The sequence below is a fragment of the Hippoglossus stenolepis genome, chromosome 9 (genome assembly GCF_022539355.2).
Source record: "Hippoglossus stenolepis isolate QCI-W04-F060 chromosome 9, HSTE1.2, whole genome shotgun sequence".
In the NCBI taxonomy this organism is placed as follows: Eukaryota; Metazoa; Chordata; class Actinopteri; order Pleuronectiformes; family Pleuronectidae; genus Hippoglossus; species Hippoglossus stenolepis.
In genome coordinates this window covers 2,839,474-2,862,810 of record NC_061491.1, presented here as the reverse complement: position 1 = coordinate 2,862,810, position 23,337 = coordinate 2,839,474, and the positions used below count along the sequence as shown (strand labels likewise).

The 23,337-nt window shown below is 39.9% G+C and overlaps 1 protein-coding gene across 1 annotated transcript; it reads left to right on the top strand.

Annotated features, from left to right (window-relative positions):
• Positions 1 to 961: 961 nt before the first annotated feature.
• top3b (DNA topoisomerase III beta) lies at positions 962 to 23,271 on the top strand. Its single transcript, XM_035165151.2, has 18 exons — positions 962 to 1,239; positions 5,744 to 5,875; positions 6,184 to 6,290; positions 6,415 to 6,489; positions 7,465 to 7,661; positions 10,005 to 10,161; positions 10,249 to 10,362; positions 10,759 to 10,849; positions 12,460 to 12,614; positions 12,753 to 12,858; positions 13,653 to 13,799; positions 14,720 to 14,893; positions 15,406 to 15,534; positions 15,653 to 15,802; positions 17,003 to 17,103; positions 21,390 to 21,591; positions 22,168 to 22,355; positions 22,870 to 23,271. Exons 1-18 carry the CDS (start codon positions 1,170 to 1,172, stop codon positions 23,140 to 23,142), a joined length of 2,568 nt encoding a protein of 855 aa, XP_035021042.1. The 5' UTR covers positions 962 to 1,169; the 3' UTR covers positions 23,143 to 23,271.
• Positions 23,272 to 23,337: the final 66 nt, after the last annotated feature.

Genomic DNA, 23,337 nt, shown 5'->3' with positions numbered 1-23,337 from the left:
CGACCCCCCTGCAGTACCCCCTGTGGAAGACCTCTGCTCTAGACATTAAAAGGAACACAGGAGAGATATTAGATGATTAACAAGTTATGCGACCACGACAAGATGCAAACACTTGTAGATATTACTGTTGCTGCTGTTGAAATAATATTTTGTCATATTACAAATCTAATCCTGTTCTGAATTCATACTTTTATGATTAAATACATTTAAAAAAGTATTGATAATTGGGAGGATGAGAAAATCACAGTTCAAATCCATTCACTTTAAGACATAATTTTTTATGACACACACACACACACAGAGTGCAGCACCTAAGCCCCACTCAAACCTGTGGAAATCCCCGTAACTTTCTTTAAACCGGTGGACAGAAGTAAAATTCGCCCATGACAAAAGAGAGACATACAGAAACAAAACATCAGGCGTGTTTTCCTCAGAGAGTTGGCAGATGTCGCCTAACGTTACTTGTACAGGCTGAACACAGCGATATAAACCACAACCATGCATGTTCATTGTTAACTGCGTTCATGTAGAAATACACCAAATAATGTGCACACTGCTGAAAACCCCATTTACTGGCGTTGAAGTTTTTCGTCCCGCTGTCTCAGACGGCGCTGGGCGTCTGCAGTGTCCGCTCACAAAAAAAGGAAAATATGCTCCAGCACCTCACGCCCCTTTTTTTAAACCCTTTTTTTAACTGCACAAGACTACGGAAGCGTATTGCATTCACTTGAAAAAAAAAAGTTCTGTTAGTATCTCAGAAAAACAGAACTTTTTTTTTTTTTTCAGAAAAACAGAATTCTTATCTCGGAATTTCCGAGTTAGTTATCTCAGAAAACACAACTTTTTTTCAAGTGAATGCAATACGCTTCCGTACAAGACAATTACAACTGGAAACTTAAACTTGTCATGGCGTCAGTTATATTTTATCCTGCAGAGGGCAGTATTACGCCTCGTAGTGTCTACGCTGCCAAATTACATGTGAAGAAGACATGTCACCGGAAGTAAATAACCTGAATTGTAATGGCAGCCCGCTTACTTTGTAAAATAAACGGTTAACAAGCATTTACGGGCAACATTGGTGTTTTGTGAATAGAATAACTGTTTCTGATCAGCAGAACTTATTGAGACAACGTCACTAACTGTACCTGAGGAAGTGGCAGCGTTTCAACATGAGGACTGTTTTGATGGTGGCAGAGAAACCGTCCCTGGCTCAGTCCATCTCCAAAATCCTCTCTAAAGGTGAGTACGGGTTTCTAAAGGTGTAACCGGAGACGTCTTTATTCAGCACATAAAGACAACGCCAGGATAAAAGCAGCAGATGAAAGTATCGTTGTCATTTCGCTTTGTGGCAGAATACACTGCCTTCATTACCACAGCACATCGTGTCTGTGAACAGCCAGAAGATGGGAGCTGTATTAGTTATAGTCATGTGGGACAATAATGTAGATGTGAGCCGCTTTCCCATGTCAACATGCACCAAACCAGACAACTCTACATCAATACTTTCAAACGTTATTATATATTTATATATTTTTTATATATACTTATAATTTAATTAAACGTGTTAAAACGTAGCTGGTCTGCTCTCTGCACCACTGCAGTGTGTCTCGTTAGAGAATATCAGGATGAAGTCTGTACCCCTGCATTGACAAGCAGAATACTCCATATGGACACAGTGATACCAGTTAGTGTAAAATACCTTTATTTACATGTATATGTATTGAATGGTGACAGTTTTCAGTGTGCACTGGAAAACAAAAACAGTGAGTGATATGGACCATTTATCAGAAAACTACCATCTCTGTCTGATTTAAACACATATTCCTGTTGTTGACGTTAGAGCAGTCCGTCCTTTTTAGCTGTGCCTGGAGATAGCACATATACAAGCTATGGTGATGAGCTCAAACTCCAGAGAGTAGCTGGCCGTGGGGAAGCAGCTGGGGTTTTTCTTGAGGACGGGCATCCTCAGGGACACGGGGATAGTCTCTAGACCGAAAGCGTTGTCAAGGCCCCTGCAGGAGTGGCTGGTGTGGCAGCTGGCCTCATGGATGACCTGAGGCACCCGGTTCAAGTCGATGTTCTCCCTGATGAGAGATGAGGAGCAGGGGAGATCAGAGTCGTTCAGTGGTTTCTCCAGTTAACCTGGCAGACAAGCTGTCATGTATAGTATAACTAGACTGTTTGTGGCTGAAGAAATCAAGTGATAGGCATCTAATAGGTTAATTAACCCTCTGGTCCATCAACTAACTTCTGCACTATGTAGCTCTGCCGTACAGAGAGATCTCATACTTATTAGACATCACACTATATTTGTGAAAATTATTTTGGCACATGAGAAGTAATATTTAATTTATATTTCAGTCTTGTCTACAGAATCAATCACTGTGAAAAGACCTTCAAAACAATAGTATTTTATGGTTTTCTAACCTTTGGTGGCTCAGGTAAGAAAAGTAAATGTTATGTTGAATGTGATCTCCTTTAAATCACATTGAGATAAGAAAAAGTCATAAAACGAGTTATGCTTGAGTGTATATAACAGTATATATATTTATACTAATATATACATTTGTTACAATATGCAAAACCACGTAAAGGTCTAGTACTGAAATGATTAGTCACCAATATCTCAGCCACTTGACAGAAAATGTATCGACTACCTCAACAACTTTAACAATTACTCAGCAATATCTCAAACAAAAATACCAAACATTAACTGGAACACCTCAGATGCTAGGATTTTGTCCTATAGTAAAGTGAGTGACATGAAGATGTCACATCGGATGGGATATTATTCAGTAATGAAGAAAATCTTGAGTTGCAACCTGAAATAAAGTCTGACATCAGTGTATACCACACCATGACAGACAGATAAGGTTTGAACTGATGTTCAGTGCAGTGAACTGTGCTCTACGATTATGCTTGACATCATACAAAGAAGATTTCAGCTGCAGATTTACAACTTCTAAAATACTTTAGGTTTTCTGCTTCCAGCTTCTTAAATGTTTATTTTTACGTTTTGATTTGTCTTCTATGATAGTAGAAAACAAAACAGTTGATCTTATGACTGGAATTGTACTGACCAAAAAATGTATCTATTGATTCATAAAATAATTGGCAAATGAGTTAATAATAAATAAAATATATCAACCCTTGTTTATACATGAACATGATGCGTTGCCCTTATTCTCCCTACTCAGTTGATACCTCTGCAAATTATTGAATCTCTCCACTATGCAAAGTGGAATCCGATGCTGGGCAGCCACAATTGATTATTTTCATTACTGAATAATCTGTCGTTTATTATTTTCTTCAATTATTCAGTTAATTGTTTAGTCTATAAAATACCAGAAAGTAGTGAATTTGTCAAAATGTCTTCTTCTTCTTATTTTATATAAAACAGAAAACAGCAAATTTCAACATTTAAGAAGCTGGAAATAGTGACGTTTTTTGGCATTTCTTGAAAAATAAATATAAATTCATATAATATAAAATGATTAATTGTTAAACTCCCAGTTCTTAATGTTACTAAACTATCTAAATCTCAAGTTTTGTCAGATGAACGGTGTAAAATCAAAATATCTTGAATTTGAAATGACTATAAGAAAATCAGTCAACAGATTTGAGAAGCCAGGTTAGCATTTAAAAAAATCATATAATCTATTCATCCACTGGCCCTTTCTGCACTGATCGCTTCTGTTGAGGATATTTTTTGGGTTGTAGGTTAATTACAAGCGATGCGTGGCCACGTGCACTCACACATAGCTCCAGGTTGCGATGCTGCGCTCATTGATGTGGCTGGGCAGGTTGACAAGCTGGCTGTAGTAGTCCTGCAGGCTGTACGTGCAGAAGGATTCGTCCACACACTGATTGCCTAGTGGGATAGCTGGACACTGGTGGAGGGCCAGCAGGCACAGCAGAAAGACGCGCAGCAGCTAGAAACAAAGAAAACCAAGATTGTTTCAAGTGTTGACTGATTTCTCTGCATCAGCTGCCTGGAGATGTCTAGTGTTTGTCTTATTGGCCTTTTACAGAGTTGTGCACATTTAAACATGTGCCTGTTTTCTTCCTTTATTAGGTCATAGGCAGATAACATGGACTGGCAGGTGTTTCATTCTGTATTTACAGAGTTTTTTGTTGCTCCCGAAATTGTACAGTGAGCTGACTTAGAATTTCTGGTATGATTTGTGATTTTGATTTCTGTTGATCTTGTTTATTTACTTTTTGATAAAACAATTCCTCATGGTAAATAAATCTGTATTTATTTAGCACTTTTCTAGTCTTGATGATCCATGTGTTGCGTGACCAAGATAACTTGATTGCTCTTGCTACATCCGTCTTGTGCATCTTCAGGAGCACTGTAATAAAGCAACACTGGACTAAAAATGAAGAAAAAGAGTATGATTGTATCCAAATTTGATCCCTTTTGTATCGTCCTTACAGCAATTGACTTATCTTAATTTGTTTTGCTGTGGGGAACGTCCGTCAGTCCTTTATGCGGGTCCTGACAAAAAAATCGGAACAACCATTGGGTTGCTATGGTGATCCCCTAACTTTTTATCTAGCGACCTACTCAGCTCAAAGTACAATTTTGTACAGTACTTCAAAAACTGATCAACCAGTTACATTTAAAAGGAAATTCCATCTTTTTTGTAAAAACACCCTTAAAGATTTCTAACTCAGACTGCTGAAATCTCACATCAGCTTCCACTGGACTGTTTATTATAGTGCTGAGAAGTGACCTCACCGTTCACTGTGAACGGAAAGAACGATTACAGCTAACAATAATCTTTTTCAATGTGCGTTAAGGTAAACTGGGAAAGGCCAGTTGTATGTAACCCACTTGGTAGCTGTGGAAAACAATTTGTTTATGACACAATTTTTTTAAATAAATACAAATTTAGTCACAAAAAAAGAAAGGTTTCAGTCATCGTCAACATCAATATAACGCCAGATGTCTTACCTGCAGCTGTTCCATGTTTGAAGTTTATGAAGTGAGGAACGTGTGATGGAGCTTCTGTTCTTTTCCTTGAGGAACTTTTGGTTTGTCTGACACCCATCTCTGATCCTGCTTTTATAGATATGCACTGTATTTCTTGCAGTAGCTACTGTCCGACAGTAGTGACGTTTGTGTGTGTGTGTGTGTATGTTTGGGTGTGTGCTTGTGTTGGGTGGGGGTCACTCTGGTTCCCATCACAATAGTTTGTGTCCATGTTCCTGTCATTAGCATTCAGCCTTGAGACAATCATTTCATTCAGAGAGGACATTAGCATGTAGCATTGAGCCAATGTAACCCCCTCTCTTACCGGAAAAGATAAATGACTACTACCCTGACTCGCTTGCCACCGCTCTGACGTTCTTAAAGTCCACTTCTGACTCATTGCCATTATGTAAAGTTTTTAAGTGTTTCAAAGTTTCCGCAAGATCCACTGATTTGATAATCCCAAATAAATATAACTATATAACTAGCTCACTTTCCTTGGAAACTGACAGCATAACTTTGAAATCCCATTATTGATGGTTCAGAATTAACTCGATATAATAATTGTCTGTAGGATAAATGAATTGTTGGTTGGAGTGTGAACAGTATTAAGTCTATCTGCTATTGATCAATTTGTGTTCATTATATTAAAACAACTTTAGTAGGCTACAAACAATTGCATTTGAATGATCTTGATGTCCTGTAAATGACTACAAATTATTCTATAGGCTGATTAATACATCATCTGTTCTCGTTGGCTTTTAGGAAGTTGTACAAGTCGCAAGGGGCTCAATGGAGCATGCTCAGTGCACGAATACACCGGCAGCTTCCAGGGCCAGAGCGTACGCTTTAAGATGACTTCTGTTTGTGGACATGTGATGAGTCTGGATTTCATCGGTTGGTATCTTTTACTTTAGATCTTGCTCACTGTCTAACACACACTTACACACACCTCATCATATATTATTCAGTTATCTGTAACTACATTAGGAAATAAAAAATCTTCGGTACATTCCTTAATAGGATTTCATCTTAAACTGTCAACTTCTTCATTAGACTCCTCATTATGTCTTGCTTTATACAAAAACTAGGAAAGACATTTACACTTTGATTTGTATTTATTTGGGTTTCAACCACTTCAGTTTGATTTTAATTTCTTGGATTTACTAAGTTGTTTTACTGCTTGGTCCTTTTTTTGTCTAAAGGAAAGTACAACAATTGGGACAAGGTGGACCCTGCAGAACTCTTCAGCACAGCTCCCACAGAAAGGAAGGAGGCCAACCCTAAACTCAACATGGTCAAGTTCCTTCAGGTACATTTTTAGAGGTTGACCCAGTAATTAGGTTTCAGAAGACATCATGTTGCTTTCTGTGTGACCTGGAGGTCAGTGTATCATGCCTTGTTTTTTTCAATACTCTTTTCTGTTGTCATGTCAGGTTGAAGGTAGAGGCTGTGACTATGTGGTTTTATGGCTGGACTGTGATAAAGAAGGCGAGAACATCTGTTTTGAGGTAATTCAGACCCCATCAACATCTGACAATAACATGTGATCTGTATCAGGTTATGTCATGTTAATAATCACATCCAACCCATGGCTCTGTGCATTTTAACCTGGTATAAAATGCATTCTTCCTATCTCAATTGTGAAACTGCAAATTATTTAAGATGGATTCACTTACTTGTCAACAAACATGCCCTAACTCTAATCCTAACTCCTCCCAGGTCAGGTTCAACAATATTGCTGTACAAGCTTTTCTTTTTCCTTTGCTGAAGGAGGGATCAACCCAAACAGGCCCCTTTTCCACTGGTCAAAAAACCCATTAACACCCACTAACATCTGACTTTTGTCTTAAATGGGAAATAATTTAATCTGTTTTCACTCCCGGGTCAAGATACTCTGCAATACAGGTTTTACCCGTGTGAACGTGGTGATTTCTTCGTCTTCGTCTTTTTGGCAGTCTGGACGCTGGCCGCTGTACTTTTTCTGCAAAATGTTATGATGCGCAATGAACAAGTAGAATAAAAGAAGCTACAGTGCTCTGTAAGTCTGAGGGAAGCTGCAGAGTTGCTGATAATTATCTGTATCTTCATCAGTATTAGCGGCTCCTGTCACATTACACATAGTCATTGTGCAGCTTTATTTACAACCAGTCCAGTAGTAATGTAAACTAGTGGTGACAGCTTCTCTGGTTTGTCTACACCCTGAATAACAGTGATGTACCAGTTTTACCCTACATCACAGCTTAGTGTCACAAATGGAACTGAGCACGCATGAACCAAACCTAGCTGTGATGTTGTAGTTGCATGAGAGACTTGTACCTACCAAGCCATAGAGGCCAGAGCAGTGTTTTTTCCCCCTCGTTAGGAAGCACAAGTAAAGTTACTCTTTCGGGGACTAAAATCCTGGATCACGTGAGGAGCGGTTTCTGTTCCTGCAAACAGTTCGACTTTTCTACTGCTCAATTATCATTTATTTTGCCTCTAAGGTACTGGATGCCATCCAGCCAGTGATGAACAAGGGGAGTTCCATGGATCAGAGTGTTTACCGCGCCAAATTCAGCTCCATTACCGACACTGACATCTGGAATGCCATGAACTGCCTCGGAGAGCCCAACCGCAACGAGGCGCTGTCAGTGGATGCTCGACAGGAGCTGGACCTGCGCATTGGCTGTGCATTCACCCGGTACACTGCTCTCTCCAGCCACATACAACAGCCTAGAAATTTGATGCTTGGCTTTTATTCAAATTCCCCAAAGGTTTAGCAATATATGTATATCTTTCTAAGACTTTTCACCAATTTGGAGGGGATCCTGTTGGCTACATCTGACAATTATGGTCTGTCCCTTTCAAATAGTTTTTTTTAATTTTAATACTTTATTTTTAAATTGAAATTTTGGCTTTAGTGAATAGTTTGAACTAGAAATAATCTGACAAAGGAAATTCTGAGGCTAAGAGAGATGGCCTGATTCCCTTTGTCGTATATTTAAAGGGGACATAGCATGCAAATTCCACTTTGTTAGTGCTTCTACAGGTTAATGTGGGTATCTGGCATGTCTACCAACCCAAAAACTCTGGGAAAAAAACACTCGCGCGTTTTGTTATGGTTCCTCAAAGTCAGAAACGTCATGCTTGAGTGACTCGATTGAGCTTCCTGGGTTTTGTGTCGTAACAAGGCACTGGAAGTCTCCCTACATGGTCTTGGCCCACCCCCCACCTCATCCCCCCCCCCACACTCGCTACGCTGGGTTTACACGGACGCAGCGAGGCTGCGAGGCAGCGCAGCGCCGTTCCTCAGCGCGCAGCCGCCTGGCTGTTCACACGGGACGAGCATTTCTCCGCTGGTCAGCCCGCGATTCACTCACATGTGGCATTTGTCTGGATCGTTGGGACTGGGGGGCTGCAGCAGCTGCTCGGGCGCGACCGCTCGCTCTCCCATGCGTGAGCTGGAATTTGTGTCAATGCCACACAGCCAGCAGTGTGGAAGACTTCCGCAGTGTTCAGCACTACTGTAACACTGGCACACACACACAGAGCCCCCCCCCACTCGTACGCCGGGTTTACACCGGATGCGGAAGCGCCGCTGCGAGGCAGCGCAGCGCCGTTCTGCGCGCAGCCGCCTGGCTGTTCACACGGGACGAGCATTTCTCCGCTGGTCAGCCCCATAGACTGTATATATAAGGTCAGCCCGCGATTATGCTTTCTCCGCTTGTTGTTGTACCCGTTGAATGTCGGGGTTCGGGGGTAAATGATGGTCTTCATAGCCCCCCCCACCCTCTCTTTCTCTCTCTGTCTGTCTGCTTGTGTGCTTGTAGTGGATGGGCAGAGGGGGACATTTAATTATGTGATTGGGAAAATTAAAACTCCAGGACAACAGAAGGGGAATACAAAGTATGGGATGCATATTTGATAATTTATATCATATAAAATATGTAATTTATATCGTTTAAAATCATGGGGGGAGAGGGGGGAGGGGGGAGCTGGCTCATTAGCATTTAAAGGAACAGGCACTCAAAACAGGTCACTCTGTGGAGGGCTGTTTTAGACACGGTAAAAAGGGTGCTGTTTTATATGATCCTTGTGGTATTTTGACCAAAGTATGTTACAGACATTTCATTAAGACCCCAAGGAACCATATCAACTTGTGGTAAAATGGGCATGCTATGTCCCCTTTAAGCAGCAGTGATGTTGAAGATGATGATGAAGGAATCTCCGCGGACACCGTTCTTGTTTGTATAATAAGGTTTATTACACAGAAGTTACAGGTCAGGACAGGTACCTAGGTATACCCGGAGACGTTCTCGGCCAATGAAGAAGTCTACCTCGCCGGTGCCGGACAAGCCTTCATATAGGGAAGTTGTTTCCGCCCAGGAAATAAGATAAAATGACATCATACATAGGGGCCTCTAATACAAAACATGCTTCCTACTTAAAGATGGAAACCCCTCTATCTACTTCCTACTTAAAGATGGAAATCCCTCTATCAAACAGGTCAAAGAGAGTTTCTCTAGGTCAAAGAGAACTTAACGAGTATCATATCGAATAATAATTAGATTCATCTGAGAGTCAGGAAACGAGGGGCCCCCTAACCATGAACATGTCATTAACGAGGGGCCCCCTAATCATGAACATGTCATTAACAATCTATGTTAGCTGAATATACCACACCTTTCAAGACATTGAATGCCAGTACCTTATTAATTTCACTGATTATTACTTTGTACATTTCAGGGGAAAATATATTATATTCACAGAATCAGCTGGTATTAGATTGAACACCTTGGTTCGTGATACAGAGGTTGAAACATAACCACAAAGTGGCGTAAATTTTTAAATGCAGTTATGATGTAAGAAAGATGCGGGGTCAGTCACTATTCAAAGTGTAATTGCACCCTCATACAAAGTTCTTGGTCCATGTAGTCAGAACTGCCGATTTAATGAAAATAATAATTGGATTCATTAGATTCTTTTAGCTTATAAAACCATCCAAAAACGACTACCTGACAACTGTGGGTCAAATATTTTTCAGGTTCCAGACCAAGTATTTTCAGGGCAAATACGGTAATCTAGACTCTTCCTTGATCTCATTCGGACCATGCCAGACCCCCACCCTCGGCTTCTGTGTGGAACGCCATGACAAGATCCAGTCCTTTAGACCAGAGACTTACTGGATCCTCCAGGCAAAGGTAAATCTCCACGTTCACTCTCCTTGATGCCGTGTCAACGATCCTTTGCTGCAGTGCTATAGTGACAGACATGCTCTGTGTTCACAGGTGTTCAAAGGAAAGGATAACCCACTGATGCTGGACTGGAACAGGGTGAGGGTCTTCGACAGGGATGTTGGTCAGATGTTTGTCAATCTGGCTAAGACATCGAGGGAGGCCAAGGTAATAGCAAAAGCCTAATAACGCCTAGTTTACTCTGTGCTAACTGTGGTCGCTATTATCAAGTGTATTAACATGTACTGTATGTCATCTAGAGTGACAGTAATACAGCAAATTTTTTTTATGTGATTTGAATGATTTAAATGATACAGAACCTCCTGTAATAAGTTATGAGTAAACGAGTTGTAACCAACCTTCAACATAACAGTGTTTTTTTTATAGTCCTGAGGAATCATGATGATTTGATCGTATAGACCGGATTGTCTGATTTATATTAACTCACCTAACTTCCACCTTACCTCAGTCAGCTTGTTTTTTCCATTTTACCTGTAAGATGAGATCTTTTTCTGATCAAACCTGACCTCTGATGTAAGCTGTTTAATACGTCTCCTATTACAGGTGGAGTCGGTGAGTAAGAAAGAGAAGGCCAAGCAGAGACCCCAGGCCTTGAACACAGTGGAGATGTTGCGAGTGGCCAGCTCTGCTTTAGGTACATTTACATCAACATAAGCAGCATTTCGTTTGTGAATATTTTGGTATTAGTGATTATGTAGTGACCGAGCCCGACAGGTGTTTAGATTTTTCCGTCCGAAACCGGCTCGACGCATCGGGTAGTCACATTTAACAGCCGGTCACATCACAGAGTCTTATCACATTATGAGAAGAGAGTTGTTCACTTCACTCTTAAAGAACTTGCAGCAGAAGAGTGAGGCTGCTCGCAGTGAAATCTAATGTTACAGATCTCACTCAATAAACACTGAACTGATTTTGAGCTAACACACATTTTTTTTGTTAAATGTCCAGTGTAATCGATTGCACCTGTGTTATCATGAGTTTATTACACGGTGGGAAAGAGTTGTAAAAACATGGAGTAGCAGGCAGCTGGTAGTAACAGCAGGAGAAATGTTAGTAATCTCTGGCCATAGCTAACAAATGCTAACATCCACTCTGGCCACATTGCATGTTTTTTTACACTGGTATTTTTGAGTATATTTACAATACATTACAATATTGATAATATATACATATATATTTTGTCAATATAAAACTTGGGGAAATTACTATAGTTGGTGTATCAGTTATTTTTGAACATTTACAGCACATTTCAACAATACAGCGATAATACTGATAACCGTTATAATTTTGTTCACGATAATACTGATAACAAAATTTTCACACTGTTTCATCTCTAATGTTATGTGATGTAAATAATGTAAATATTCTGTTGACATGCTGTCACTGGTCTAGTTTAAAATCTAGAAATACTTCACAGGGAACTGAGAAGCAGCAACTAGGAAATGATGAGCATTTACAACATAATGTTTTAATTTCAAGTTTGGATATATGGTTTAGATCATTGATTCATGGTTTTTCGAGTTATATGTGAATAGAGTTAAAGGACAAGGCTGACTTTATAATATATTTTCTCCAAATCCCATTAAAGGAACTGAAAAGACCCAAACCAACAATGTGCTTGTCTGTTTCACAATTCTGTCTGACTGATTCAGTCTGTGGCCTTCAGCCCCAAGTCCACTGGTTCCTAATGAAGACATAAATATTTAAAAGGACTGCACACATTCATTAGTTCATGGCTCAGTATTTTTTTTCAGTATTAGTATTTTTTGAAAACATCACTGAAACAGTAGGAAGTGGTGGTGGTGCATTTGTTGGAAAATCTTGTAGCGGCTCAGTAATTTTATAGTGGGTATTTGGGGCAACTACTTTGGGGCAGGATTTATTAAAATTTATTTAAAAAGTGTTTGTACAACATTGATGCAGCAGAGCAGAGCTCTTTGGTACACACACAGTTATTTTAACTCATTGCTGGTTTTAGTCTTTACAAGATAAAGTATATCACCAGCCTTATCCTTAAATATAAATCAGGACTTTGTCCTTACTAGAATTGAAAATATAGAAGTTGAAGTTAATGGACAAATTGAACAGGAAAAACTCAAATATTACGAACTTAAAATAATTATAGACTTCATTCAAGATCACTGTACTTTCTAATCTCAGAAACATGCAACTCAACTGCCAGTTCTTAGCTTTGCGACTATGTAAGAAAACGAGAAAATATTCATGAGGTTTTTTTTACCCCAGGCTTCGGTCCCCAGCATACCATGCAGATTGCGGAGCGACTGTATACACAGGGCTACATCAGCTACCCACGTACTGAGACGACCCACTACCCAGAGAACTTCGATCTGAAAGGAACACTGAAGCAGCAGGCCAACAATCCCTATTGGGCAGAAGAGGTGAGGGTCACTGTGGGTTCAGGGATGCATTGAACGTCAGCCGTGTGTGCATACAAAAATGTTTTCATTTTATTCATGCTCATGAGCCGGAAGTGAACACACAAGAATTTGTTTCTAAAAACACGTTTCCCATCTCAGGTGAAGGCTCTGCTTTCAACTGGACTGAACCGACCCAGGAAAGGATCTGATGCAGGAGACCATCCACCCATCACTCCGATGCGTGCTGCCTCCGAGGGGGAACTGGGTGGGTCATGCAACTCATTACATAATTGATTATAGTAATTGATCATGAATATCGACTCTTAGAGTGAAAGAGAGTATAGGGAGAGAGGGTAAGACATCATCTGTCAAAGCAGCTCTTCTCTACGGAGCCCCTCTGGTGACATTTGGGAAAAACAATTGCCTGGCCACGAAATAATAACGCATGGGAACAAGATAATAAGTTGTGGCCCTGAGTTATGGATCTGCTCTGTAATAAGACCTGGTGAATAGAACTTGGGAGCCTCTTGGATGAGAGATGAAACGTTTCACTTAGTCACATGATGTAGCTTCTATAATGGGCTTGAGGCCACACTGGTGGAAATGTTTGCAATTAATAATAAAAAGTTAGTGGCCAAGCAATATTGTTTTTCCCCTAACGTAACTAGAGGGGTAATTGTCTTATGATTGATGGAATAGATATATTGTTAGTGAATGACAGCATGATTTTTACGACTTTTTTACATTGATCACTTAATCACTTGATTTACTCAATTTACATCTCTTTTACCTCTGCATGTCTATCCCTGCAGATAATTTTTTATTTTTTTGTCCAGATTTCTGCCTCCTAACCCTGCCCTAACCCTAACCCCCCCCATGAAATTTAGTTTGTCTTTATGTGTCCAATAAAATTCAGCAGCAATTTCAATGTCACCATATCCTAACTAAAACAGTGTCCCTATCAACCAAGTAAAGATTTTTGCTGCTCCTCACTTTGACAGACATATTTTCACTCTTAACCTCTAACCCAGGGACCCTTTCTCTTCTGCTCCTCCACAGGCAGTGATGGCTGGCGGCTGTACGAGTACATCACACGGCATTTCATTGCCACAATCAGTCAGGACTGCAAGTACCTACAGACCACAATAGACTTCAGCATTGGCCCAGAGGCCTTCTCATGTACTGGCAAAACCCTGATCTCACCAGGTACACACTCAGTCAGCTGTGCTCATAAATGCAAATGCTTGCTTCTTGAGTACCAAGCTGCTGACACTTTGCAGATTTAGAGCTCCAATGCTAACAATGATTTTAGATATAGTAAGGACTATAGTATGGTGTATATATAGTAAAGTGATTAAATCATCACACATGTATCTCTGTTTAATTTGTTTAGTGTATTTTCTCTTAGCTTTTGAGTAGTTGCTTGTCTGACTGCTGCTGCTACTACTGCTACTAGTAATAATGTGTTCTTAAATAACATTTCAAAACAATAATCCAATATACCCCAACATACATTTTTTCTATTTTACCTAAAACCTGATTATTTTAGCATAATCTGATCATTCCACCTATGCAAACTTCATGAACTAGTGCACTGCCTGTTCTAAACCTACTGGTTTGGAATGGGCTGTTTGCTTGCCATGCTGCACAAAGAGCTAAACTGAAGAATCAGTTGTCATAAACGCACGATTGTGGTGATGGACAATGTCACTTACGTTGATGAGGCCCAGTCACCTGTTAATTCAAAGTGTATTCATGTCGAACGTATGTGAACTCGTGTCCAAATTGCACCACATTCGACACTGCGCTTCCTTGGGTCATTAACAAAACACACACCAAGATATACGTTCCATTCGTTCCATTGCAACTCTGAAACACACATTTCTTCCCTGAAACAATATGTGATGCCCCAGTTAAATTGATGTAGTTGATTAATTGATTTAACAGTTTTCCGGATGTTTGCAGGTGACTGATTTACACATTAGTCAGGTTTCCTTAAATTTTATTGATGCAAGTCTATTAAATCAATAGTTTAAAATGTGCTAGTTAGGAAGAACCTTGTGCACAAATGCACAGGATTGATAACAACTTAGTCCTTGCTAAGTGTATTTTTGATTGATTCCCAGGTTACACAACAGTGATGCCTTGGCTGGGCATCCCGCTAGAAGAGACCTTGCCAGAATGTGAGCGTGGAGACATTTTCACAGTAGATGAGATCAAGCTGGTGGAAAAGCAGACCAGCCCCCCGGAATATCTGACTGAGGCCGAACTCATCACACTCATGGAGAAACATGGCGTTGGTATACCTCAGTACTGCCTATTGGATAAACAGCTATTAATGTCTTATAACTGAAAGTATAAGAAAGGAAACAGACTGGGCAAAGTGTTGAACTCATGTTGCGAAGTGTTAATACAATTTGAATGAGGGTTGAAAACATGAGTATAGGAATTGTCCCCAGTGCCCTCTCATCCATATAGCTGAGGTTCTATGTTCAGTCTTAACCTTGGACTCAGAGGTTGGGAAGATAATCTCACCACTGGTCCACTGATTTCTATTGATCATCAATCATGAATGAATCATGAATCATAATAATGAACTGATGTCAGTCAGTTTCTTGGCCACCCATACTAATTATATCAAGTTTTTTGGGACTTTTATGGTTTAAATTATTGAAACCGTGAACTCACCTCTTGTTACTGTTCTTTATTAATCTCTATATTTCAAAGAGGACTTGCATCAGAGCATTAATCTGTGAAGGAATAACGATAATACCAGGAGAACAGTTTTACAGTTTCTGCCTCTCGCCTCCAGGTACTGATGCCAGCATCCCTGTCCACATCAACAACATCTGCCAGAGGAACTATGTCACAATAGAGAATGGACGCAAGTTGAAGCCAACAAACTTGGGCATTGTCCTGGTTCATGGCTACTACAAGATAGGTCATTTGCCTTTTATTATTGTGCATTCTCCTACATCTATTAGAGATTGCTAGATGCTAATCCATTGCAGGTTTTTTAAATAATGCTGAATCATCTTTGAAAACTGTGTGTTTTACAGATGCAGAGCTGGTTTTACCCACTATACGCAGCGCAGTAGAGAAGCAACTGAACCTTATTGCACAAGGTAAAGCCAACTTCCAACAAGTCCTTCAGCATACACTGGATATCTTCAAGAGGAAGTTTCACTACTTTGTGGATTCTATCACTGGTACGTTCAACGCAGCTCTGTCAATGTCTGCAAACATTTTAGTTTTTTTTTTATTACACCTGACATAAACAAGCCTTGGCTCTGACATTATACTGTAGGCTGCTGCAATGTAGCTACGAAAGGGTTACTGTGTTAAAGGAAGTACCATGTGTTGACCTTAAGAATGGGGATTGGCTGCTTATGTTTTCCATTTGTTTCTGATGCTGGTGGACTTTGTTGAATTTGAAGACAAAATTAATCAGTCAAATTTTATTTGTGTAGCCCATATTCATGAATCAAGATTTGCCACATAGTGCTTAACATGGTACAACCCAGCCCTTAACTGTCAACAAGAGTGTGGAAAAACTACCCCAAAATACCTGTTAACAAGGAAAAAATGTAGAAATGAGGAGAAAACACTGACAAAGATGAAGGGAGCAATAATGACAATGACAATTTTAATGATTGATCTATTGCAAATAATGTTAGTATATGTGATTATATATATATTGTATATCAAAGCAATGTAGTTGTAATCATAATCCACAATCAGCTGTCACCACCATTAATGATGTGGTTGCATCCGCGATCCTGGATCTACAATGATAATGCACATTAATTTGATGAAGAGGAAGAGGAGGAAAGATGAGCTCCATGTGTCCCCTGACAATCTAGTCCTACAGCAGCCTAACTAAGAGCTGGTCCAAGACAGACCTGAACCAGCTCTGACTATAAGCCTAATCAGAAAGAAGGGTTCTAAGCCTACTCTTAAACATAGTATGAGAAGTTGTAGACTATTTTCTTTTTAAGTATCCTCTAATTAAGCAATTACATTGCAAACCCTCTGCTCACAGCTCTTTATGAATCAATGAACATAAAGCATAGCCACTGCACAGTGGTCATCTCAGTCTTAGTAATGATGCATGTGGAAATGTTTATAGTGGATATACCGTGCATACTGTAACACATCCATTGCTTAAATTTAATTTAGCTGAACCCCAGTGAGCTAAACTACCTTGCTGTCGTCAATTCAGTTGTTTCCCACAGTGTTCTGCACTTGACTATGCATCGAACTCGTAGACGTAATGAATGTATATGAATGAATATTAAGCTAAGTAGTTCATCATGTAAGTCATACATCTTTATATTATTATATTATTATTATGGTATCTGTTGACTCTTGTGCAACTCCATCTCACAGTGTATGTCTTTGTTTTAAAGGTATGGATGAGTTGATGGAGGTCTCCTTTTCCCCCATTGCTGCCTCAGGGAAGCCACTGTCCCGCTGTGGCAAGTGCCACCGCTTCATGAAGTACATCCAGGTCAGCAGAACAGTCTAAAGTACAGTTAGAATTTAAACAGTCTATATTTCAGATTTGATCATCAGCAAGTCTACATCATGACATCATGACGGCCGGGCATCTTCATCCACTGTGCCCTGGTTCTGTGCGTTGGCAGCAACAGCATGACACTGGCCAAGTCGAGGACATGTTTAATATTTATTGCTGCTCTCTTCTTCAATAGATGGCAATATGGGGATAAGCCAAATCTGCAATGCGATGTTGGCATCTAATAGTATGTATTAGATGCATTACAACAGCCACTTTACTTTTATTTTTATTGTTATTATGCGACAGTCTCTTAACATTCTTACAAAAGCTGCTTTTATTTTTTTAATTTAAAAAAAAAAAAGCAGTTTGTATGAACAGATGTTAAGTGTCATAGAGAAACACAAGCGTGTTTAAACTGTTTCCATGACAGAATCTGCTCTGAATATTGTTTTACTTCATTTATTCAGATCAGTGTTGATTATTATTCAACAAACCAAAGTTGATGAGATTGCAAACTATTTACCATTTACAAGGTTCATCTGAAATGCTTCTCTGTGAAATGTGACCTCCTACTTTTCTGTGAACAACTTACTCTCGCAGGCGTCTGGCTTTGTCAAACTCGTGGGCAATTTTCAGTGCAGTGCCGTTGAGTCTCGTACTGTACGTGACCACTCCTCTGCCGTCGCTTCAAACTCACTTGCTCAAATGATCAGGACTGTTTGACCATTTCTGGGGACACGTGTAGTTGTTTTTTAATGAACTATTCTTTTTTCTGTTTTTTCAGGCACACAGGCGCAATTTTTTTTTTTTTCACATTTTTGAAGATATTGATCTCTGTTTCCTGTGAGACATGTTTGAATTTATTTCAGACGGTAGAATACATTTTACATTACAACAGCCATCAGGCTCTGGCTGAGGGGTAGAGCGGTCGTCCTCCAACCTGAAGGTCGGCAGTTCGATCCCCAGTCTTCCCCATCTACATGCCAAAGTGTCCTTGGGCAAGATGCACTGTGTGAATGGGTGAATGTAAAAACTGTACTGTAAAGAGCTTTGAGTGGTCATCAAGACTAGAAAAGCGCTATATAAATACAAAACCATTTACCATTTAATAGAGCTAAGTGCTCTAAAAGCCAAAGCGGCATCATTTTCTATAGCCACCATACAGGAATCATAATTTCCCCAATGTCCCATGTAAACACCATATCCTGAATGTGATCAATACCAGGATAAGCTTCACAACTGGGATACTAGTGCCCATGAAATCGAGTCCTAGGGGCAACCAGCCCAGGGGCCTCATTCATAAAACAGTGTGTAGGATTCATACTAATAGCGTACGTGCACGCAAAAGCCAAAATTGGCGTAAACAAAAACAGTTAGAATGTGAGGGAACTTATTGTATCAACTGTTTGTAATTTAGTCATCCAAAACTGCAAGATTATTAAATTCAGAGCAGCTGTCATGTTCCTAATCTATAAAATTGATCAGAATTATTATTATATGCTTGTGTTTCTACTGGAATGGTTCTGTTCCGTTGGGTTGATCTTTGTAAGACTGGACTCAGTTCAGCACAAAGATCACAGATCACAGATCTATAGAATCTATATCAGCTGAATAGTCATCGCTGAACCCTCGTTTCCTCCTTATCCTTCCATTCGCGTGCATCCATCACGCAGCATCACGCCTGAGTGTCACCACAGTATTTATATATTTAGAGCAATCGGACCGATTACTTCACACATCAGTGCATCTTAACCTCCACTCTTGGATATTATTTGGAAATAGAAGTTTGAGTAGTTTTTCTTTATTTTTAGTGAGTGATCTCCAGTGCGCTCTGTGCGCCTGATGGCACAGTCACGTTCATTGCAGCGATGTTACACACACTCGTCCTGGATGATACACGCAACAACAGTGTTAGAAGATATTATTAAAAGCTATTAATGACTCAGCTCTGCAACTCCGCTGTTAAATGGCATCTGAACGTAATTTGCTGTAAATTGTTTTATATCTTTTTCAATTGAAGGTTCTTATGGAACAGTTATGTCGTGTGAGCACAACTAAAGCTGTTGGTTTTAATGTAAATGATGAAGTGGATCAATAATATGCTTCAGTTACATTACATTACATGTCATTTGGGAGACGCTTTTATCCAAAGCGACTTACATTATTGCATTCATCATCTATGAAGGGCCATTTAGGGGTTCAGTATCTTGCCCAAAGACACTTCGGCATGCAGATGGGGAAGACTGAGGATTGAACCTTCTGGTTGGAGGACAACCACTCTACCCCTCAGCCACAACCGCCCTCTAGTTCGCCAGTTCACCACCTCATGTCGGCATCGTCATTTTCCCATCTCCAAAATGTTCGTACGCATGGGCCAGAGTTTGCGTGGAAGTGCACACATTCTCCCGTCAAGTTTGTTTTTATAAATCCTAACGTTTGCGTGAGAAGAGATGTATGCAATTTTTAGGTCCCGTTTTGTGCGAACGCAACGGTTATAAATGAGGCCCCTGGTCAGAAGACCTCAGTGCCTGGTGATATAAGGTAGAAGCAGGTCTAAGATGTACATAGGTTCCTGACCATGCAGTGAGAACAAGAACTGTAAAAATAATCCTGAACTTAATTGGAAGTCAATGTGAGGAACATAGGATAGGTGTGATGTGGATCATTTTGCTGGTTATCTCCCCACTTGCTACTGCATATCCTTGTGACCAGTCAAAGTCACACAGTGTCCCAACTCGGTTAGCCCTTGTGGTTTGCATTGTCACTTAGTGATTTTGTCCTGCACTTTGTGGAACAGTGAATATTCATTCTTAATTTTCTTATTTAATAAAGAATTGTTTTTCCTAATTCTTAATTTTCCTTTTAAATAATTCACTGTTTATAATCACGTAGTAATTAAAATATGCAATAGTTTAATCAGTTTGTATTAAAGTATAGTGGCCTGAGAATGTACCAGTTTCACCAAATTTGGGCTTTTACGGCCAAATGCTTTCTCCGGGGAAGGCACTTTATCCCTCTTGCTGGTTGCTTCATTTCCTTTTGGAAAGCCCTGGGAGGGATCATTAAGGCACCATTTATTGTCCTTTCCGAACCACATAATGTTGAGCTCTGGCCTTCAAAGTTCAGCTGACATACTTAATTACCAATTCCACCTGATGGAAGAACCACTTTTGAATTCATGAATAAACCATGAGGCTGCAGATCTAAGTCATTGCCATTCAATCTGAATATGTGTGTAATAGGTTACGTGTGATTGTTAAGTGCCGTGTTCTAGTGGAAACCACAAGGTAGGCCTTCTATCAAGTCCTCTGGGAGGCACGTCAGACGAGGAACTATGTACGTCAGTGTCGGTCCTGAAAGTGTACATATAAAATTCAGCACATGTAACTACTGATATTTGCATAATGGTTTCACATGCTTAATGTTAAATTACACATACAGTGGCTTTTGAAACTATGCAGAGCTCTTCACTTTTAGCACCCTTTTAAGTATTAAAGTCAGTGAATGGAATATATCTACTTCTTTGGCCCTTCTGTTTACAATCAATAACCCATAATGCCTTTGGAAACACATGCTTGCACATGCATATATTGTTACCATCTATATGTCAGTGATGACTCGTGACTTTTTCATATCACTTGACACTTGGTAAATGGTGTTGATTGATTTTTAGGGTGGTGGCAGCAGCATGAATGTAGAGGATATCTCCTGTATTGGGGCCATGCATGCTGAACTGCATTATGAACATTTCAGTTATTAAAGGATTAACAAACTCTTTTCTTATCATTGTTTAGGTTTTGAGAAAGGTGTTCAATGTTTTTAGGACAATCTGATATCTACTGACATTGACTGAGTATTCCTTTATAACCAAGTCGACAGTAGAGAATTGACATCAACTCTGGGATGATATTTAAGAAAGGTCATCCACTAGATTTGAAACAGTGACATTGCAGTCTACAGTCAACACTTCAATTTTCATGAAATCTAATATCACATTTGGGATTTTTGTAAAAAAAGAATTGCATCCTGTTCCATTTTTAATGATGTACTAGTCATTCACAGTGGAAACACAACATAGAACCAGTGTTGAAAGACTTCAGGTTTCAGATAAAGTCTTTCAACGTGCAAATATAGCTTCACCATCAACCACAAACAAATTAAAATGACAGCCCCCTGTGACCACAGTACCGGAAACTGGTTAGATGAAGACTGTCCAGAATGTTTGACACAAAGTGAAAAATTGTTTCATCACATCTGATCCTAAAATGTATCTGCAGGCCAAGCCCAGCAGGCTCCACTGCTCCCACTGTGATGAGACATACAGTCTTCCACAGAATGGAGCCATCAAGCTGTACAAGGAGCTCCGCTGTCCACTGGATGAATTTGAGCTGGTGCTGTGGACCTCTGGGCCCCGGGGCAAGAGCTACCCACTATGCCCTTACTGCTACAGCAACCCGCCTTTCAGGGACATGAAAAAAGGTAGAAAAGAAACCTGTATCTTAAGTCAGTCATTCTTGTTGTGAAACCTCCTAGCCCTAAGTCATAATTACATGTATTCATTTGTTTTATTTTATTTTTTCCAAAAGGCTTACAAGGACTTTTTAACAGTTTCAGGCTGTCAACTACATCTTTGAGATTTTTTGGGGGACTGTACAAAAGTTGGTGTATGAATCACAGTTTGTCACATACTAACACTCTACTATTAGGTGAATATATACAATCTCCCGAGTAACCCCACATGGGGTGGTATGTCTTACTCAAGTCCGGCTCCTCTACCAGAGGCCTGGGAGTTTGAGGATTCTGCGCAGCATCTTAGCTGTTCCTAGGGCTGCGCTCTTCTAAACAGACACTTCATTTGTCCTTGGGATCTGCTGAAGCCACTCTCCCAGTTTTGGTGTCACAGCCCCTAATGCTCCTACTAACACAGGGATCACTTTGGATTTCACCAAAACACAACAATTGTGGCCACAAACCAAATGCAAACCTTTTTCTTGTAAATCTGACCATTAGTCCTTTGTAATCTTCTTATGTCTTTTTAATACCTGTTTTTCTCAGGTATGGGATGTAATGAGTGTACTCATCCGTCCTGTCAGCACTCTCTCAACTCTTTGGGCATTGGACAGTGTGTGGAGTGTGATACTGGGGTTTTGGTGCTGGATCCCACCTCTGGACCAAAATGGAAGATGGCCTGTAATAAATGCAACGTGGTGGTCCACTTCTTTGAACATGCACACAGAGTGCAGGTAAGAAGAGTCCTACATCTTTTCATGAAAATCATATTTACATAGCCTAACTATTTACATAGCCTAACATATAAATGTATATAGTTTACCAGCCAAGAAAAGCAGACACAAACATACAAACATCTGATTTCTCTGATAAATGCTCCTTTAGCCAGTACTGATGCACTAAATTTAAGTAAATTATATTTTTCCTTGTGTTTGTAATAATCAGTTCCATGTTAATGTATCACTTGAATGGGTATCAGTGAAGGGATATTTAACGTCTGTTAAATCACTTACATGCAGGACACACCCAGATTTTGTTACTCCTGTCTCTTCTGAAAGTGTCCACAGTTCTCATTTTTTCCAACATTTGGAACGCAGTCTAGGAGATTCAGTTATTAAAAGCTATTTTTAAAACTCAATTGTGGTCTGATTTGAACTCAGCTCTTTAACGTTTCATCATCGTATTTATTATGCCTTTTATCAACTTTAACAGTTTCTCTTGATCCTGTGTGCTTCTTTCTTTCCTTAGGTTGCTCAGGAGAGCTGTGATGCCTGTGAGGCCTCTCTGGTTGCAGTTGACTTCAACAAGACTCGCACTCCACTTCCTGCCGGTGAGACCCAACACACAGGCTGCGTTTTCTGCGATCCAGTTTTCCAGGATCTGGTGGAGCTCAAACATGCCACCATGAGGTACCGGGGTGGTGGTGCGAGAAGAGGAGGACGAGGACGAGGCCGGGGACGCCGTGGCAATCCCAAAAAACCTAAGGACAAAATGGCTGCCTTGGCTGCTTACTTTGTATGATGTCAATGTGTACTGTGTCCTTTATTTGCTTGGCACAGTATGAAAGAGTACATGCCAGTAAGGAGAGCTCTTTTTTCACTTATGTTTAATTACAATGAAGTAAACTATACATTAAAAAGTTTTCTGTTAGTGTGTTTGTTCACCACTATAATTCAGTTCACCAATAAATTGATTAATTAAATAAAAAGGTAAGTA